The 1,241-nt window shown below is 19.7% G+C and overlaps 1 protein-coding gene across 1 annotated transcript; it reads left to right on the top strand.

Moving 5' to 3' along the window:
* Nucleotides 1-253: 253 nt before the first annotated feature.
* On the top strand, nucleotides 254-948 carry LOAG_15544 (hypothetical protein; the record flags this gene model as incomplete). The annotated part of the gene is made up of 1 exon (XM_003151033.1): nucleotides 254-948. A coding segment is annotated over one exon (305 nt), but the record flags the coding sequence as incomplete, so codon positions are not given.
* Nucleotides 949-1,241: the final 293 nt, after the last annotated feature.

Here is a 1,241-nt window from a genome sequence, read left to right as displayed (position 1 = left end):
CATATCAATAGTGATATTGATATTGTAATAACTAACTAGTTCTTTTTTTTTTTTTTAATAATCACAAAAAACACTTTTTTTTCGAATATAAAATACATCGAAATTCCATCTTTAATTTTATTTAATCTATTTTTATTTCTTTGAAAATTGCAATTTTTAGTGATTTTAAAAAAACAGCAATTTTTATTTATTTATTTTTTTTTTTTTTACTAAATCTTAATGGCAAATAATATAACATTTTCTTTCTTTTCCTTTAAAATTTACTTTCCTGATTTACTATTTCCTTTCTCCTTTTCTTTTCTCGAACAAAATTATTACGCAATTATTATTGTTTTAATTAATTTTTCTTTTATAAAATTACTGATACAATCAATATCACTATTATTACTATCATTATTGATACTGCTGATACTATCACCATTAACTGCTATCACTACTAATACTACTGACACTATCACTATTACTACTAATACTATCACTATTACCACTATCAATACTAATATTATCCATTACATCACTATTACAACTAATACTATCACTATTTGCTATTTTAAATAATGTATTTGAAATTTTTCATCATCAAATCAGTCAAGTTATTAATTATGTAATTAAATTGTATTATTATTGAAGAAGAAATGATACATTAAAATTTTGATATTTAAAATAATCATTAATTTTTACAGACATAACATTAAATTAATAATCTATTCAATACGGATACATTCCATTCTCTCTCTCTCTCTCTTCTTTTTCTCCGTCCCTTTCTCTCTTTCTCTTTTTTGACAATGAAATTTATTGAAGAGATTTTATTGCTGCTTATTTCTTAATTTTTTTTTTTTTTACTGATGATCGTAAATAATTTTGATTTCTTTTTTAATTTCTTAAAGTACTTATCCATTTGATTGTATAATTTCTCCTTCTTTTTTTTTTTCTTTTACGGATATACATATCCGTAAAAGAAAAAAAAATTTACGGCAATTGCCGGAAAAAATAAAAAGATGGAAATTTCAATTGATTGGAAAAATAATACTTTAATTTATGTTAATATATTTATAATTTAAGTTAAAATTGTTATGTTCATTTTAGGGTTAAACTTGTATTATTAATTAATTTTAAGATTTAAAATTAGTTTTAAAAACTTTTTTTCACTTTTATTTGTTTTATATATGGATATAGATATTATTCAAATTTTAAATTTTATTTTAAATTATTAATTAAACAAATTTAAGTTAAACGTTTTT

This window comes from Loa loa (genome assembly GCF_000183805.2).
Source record: "Loa loa unplaced genomic scaffold supercont3.2138, whole genome shotgun sequence".
In the NCBI taxonomy this organism is placed as follows: domain Eukaryota; kingdom Metazoa; phylum Nematoda; class Chromadorea; order Rhabditida; family Onchocercidae; genus Loa; species Loa loa.
The sequence above is the reverse complement of the archived record's forward strand: the minus strand, read 5'-3'. Positions and strand labels throughout refer to the sequence as shown.